A 2,908-nucleotide genomic window follows, 5' to 3' on the forward strand; every position below is an offset into this window, starting at 1 on the left:
CTGGGAATCCTCTGGTGGGGCTGGGAACGCTCTGGTGGGGTTGGGAATCCTCTGGTGGGGCTGGAAATCCTCTGGTGGGGCTGGGAATCCTCCAGTGGAGTTGGGAATCCTCTGGTGGCGTTGGGAACCCTCCGGAGGGGTTGGGAATTCTCTGGAGGGGTTGGAATCCTCTGGTGGGGTTGGGAACTCTCCATCAATTTGACCTCTCCATGGTTTCCCACTGCGGCCTCACAGCCCCAAACCAGAGCTCCCTGCGGGTGTTCCTTTGGCCGGTGTGGCATTCCCAGTGCCCTGCTGGCCATTCCCAGTGCCCTGCTGGCCATTCCCAGTGCCCAGCCATTCCCAGTGCCTTATTTTCCATTCCCAGTGCCCTGCTGTCCATTCCCATCTCCCTGCTGGCCATTTCCATCACCCTACTGGACACTTCCAGTTCCCTGCTGGCCATTCCTGGTGCCCCGCTGGCCCCCAGCCCCTCGGTGCCGGCCGTGCCGCGGCGCTGACGGCCCTGCCCGCTTCCAGATCCTGCTGCGGGCCACGGTGTTGGCGCGCATGCTGCCCGAGCAGAAGGCGCAGCTGGTGAGCCGCCTGCAGGAGCTCGAGTAAGGCCCAGGCCGGGATCGGGGGCTCCTCCTGGGGATCCGGAATGGTTTCCGCCGGGACACGCCTCAGACCTGCCCCGGCTGCGCCCGCGCCGCGGGAGGGGACATTTGCACCAGGGAGCTCCAGCCTGGAGCGGGGCATCCGCGGGAGCGTGGGTCCCTCAGGGGCGTGGGGTCCCTTTCCTGCATTCCCTGAGGAACGTGGGTCCCTTTCCCCCAATCCCTGAGGAACGTGGGATCCCTTTCCCCCATTCCCTGAGGAACGTGGGATCCCTTTCCCCCCTTCCCTGAGGAACGTGGATCCCTTTCCCCCAATCCCTGAAGAGTGTGGGATCCCTTTCCTGCACTCCCTGAGGAACGTGGATCCCTTTCCCCCAATCCCTGAGGAACGTGGGTCCCTTTCCCGCAGCTACTGCGTGGGGATGTGCGGGGATGGTGCCAACGACTGCGGGGCGCTGCGGGCGGCCGACGTGGGCATCTCCCTGTCCGAGGCCGAGGCGTCCGTGGCCTCGCCCTTCACCTCCCGCGTGGCCACCATCGAGTGCGTGCCCAGGGTCATCCGGTGAGCGCGGGGCAACCCCGGGAACGCCGCTGACCCCCTCGGGAGAGCTCCCGGGGAGGGGGCGGCCGGTGGGTGACCCCGTGTCCCCGGCAGGGAGGGCCGGTGCTCCTTGGTCACCTCCTTCGGGGTCTTCAAGTACATGGCCCTGTACAGCCTGGTGCAGTTCGTGTCCGTGCTGCTGCTCTACACCGTGAGTGCCGCCCCAAATCCCCGCTTTTCCCCGGGAATTCCCCGGCATCGCCTCACCCCGCCTGCCCCTCTCCTCCTCCCCAGATCAACACCAACCTGAGCGATTTCCAGTTCCTCTTCTTCGACCTGGTCATCACCACCACGGTGGCCGTGCTGATGGGGCGCACGGGGCCGGCGCCGGCGCTGGGCGTGCGGCGCCCGCAGGGGGCCCTGATCAGCGGCCTGGTGCTGGGCAGCCTCGTGCTGCAGACGGCGCTGCTCGTCGCCGTGCAGGTCCTTTGCTACTTCATCACAGTCTCGCAGAGCTGGTGAGGCGCCCGAAATCGGGGAACCGGGAATTCCGAGCTTGGAAAAGGCCAAGCGCCGGCCCCAGTTCGCCGCTGAAGCCCAAGTGCCGCGTGCAGGGGTGTTCCGGGCACTTGCTGGCGATTCCAGCGAGGCTGTTCCAGTGCTTTGCAGCCCTTCCCGTGCTGGAATTCTTCCCAGGATCCCATCTAAACCTCCCCTGCTCCCCGTGGGTTTGGGGATGGGAGCGGCGCCGCGGTTGTGGCAGAGCCCAGCGTTTGTCCAGGGCTTTGGGGTCTGGCAGCAGACGGGGAACCATGGAGTGTCCTCAGCTGGGGGATCATCCGGGAGTCCAGCCCCTGGCCCTGCACACCCCAACAACCCCACCCTGGGCACTCCTGGAGCTCTGGCAGCCTCGGGGCCGTGCCCATTCCCTGGGGAGCCTGGGCAGTGCCCAGCACCCTCTGGGGGAAGAACCTTTCCTGAGATCCAACCTAAACCCTCCCCTGGCACAGCTCCCATTCCCAAGGGATCCATGCCTGGTCCCAGAGCAGAGACTGGAGCTGCTCCTGGCCCCTCCACTCACGAGGAAGTCGTGACTTCGATGGAGGACGAGGGCGGTGTCCAGGCCCTCCCGGCTGACCCCGTGCCCTGTCCCCTGGCGCAGGTTCGTGCCCCTGAACAGCACGGTGACGGCGCCCCAGAACCTGCCCAACTACGAGAACACCGTCCTGTTCTGCGTCAGCGGCCCTCCAGAATCCTCCTCAAGCCCCCAGGACCCCCAGCCGAGGTCACTGTGGGCTCCGTTTCCCCCAGCTCAGGGGCTGTGGCTGGTGGCCCCCCCCCCCCCCCCCCCCCCTCCGGCTGCTGCTGCTGCTGCTGCTCACCCGTCCCCTCTCTCGCCCCCAGCTCTTCCTGCTCGTGCTCGTCCTGCTCTTCGGCCTGATGATCTGGCTGACCCTGTACCCGCTGGGCTTCCCCAAATCCCTGCTGAAGCTCCAGGCCATCGAGGATTTCAACTTCAAGCTGCTCCTCCTGGGCATCGCCGCCCTCAACTTCTTCGCTGCCTTCGTGCTGGAGGTGGGTCTGGGGGGGCTTTGGGGTCCTCCTGGAGCTGTCTGGGGTGGGCACAGGGCTCTCCTTCCCTCCCCCTACCCTGATTCCCTCCCCATTCCGGCCCCAGACCGCCCTGGATCACGGCTTGCTCGGCTGCTTCCGAAGGCTGCGCCGGAAAAAAGCCTCCAAGAAGCTTTTCAAGAGGCTGGAGAATGAG

General features: G+C 66.3%; 1 protein-coding gene across 1 annotated transcript in view; it reads left to right on the forward strand.

Annotated features, from left to right (window-relative positions):
• The window catches only part of ATP13A2 (ATPase 13A2), a gene marked incomplete at both ends in the record, with an annotated part of 13,009 nt that extends 10,101 nt beyond the window's left edge, over nt 1-2,908 (forward strand). Inside the window, 7 exons of the mRNA XM_017732691.1 lie at nt 520-599; nt 1,009-1,161; nt 1,255-1,351; nt 1,435-1,658; nt 2,303-2,383; nt 2,493-2,715; nt 2,819-2,908. Of these exons, the coding sequence (XP_017588180.1) occupies nt 520-599; nt 1,009-1,161; nt 1,255-1,351; nt 1,435-1,658; nt 2,303-2,383; nt 2,493-2,715; nt 2,819-2,908 (948 nt within the window). The remainder of the gene's footprint in view (nt 1-519; nt 600-1,008; nt 1,162-1,254; nt 1,352-1,434; nt 1,659-2,302; nt 2,384-2,492; nt 2,716-2,818) is intronic.

This window comes from Corvus brachyrhynchos, unplaced genomic scaffold, assembly GCF_000691975.1.
Source record: "Corvus brachyrhynchos isolate BGI_N302 unplaced genomic scaffold, ASM69197v1 scaffold215, whole genome shotgun sequence".
NCBI lineage: Eukaryota > Metazoa > Chordata > Aves > Passeriformes > Corvidae > Corvus > Corvus brachyrhynchos.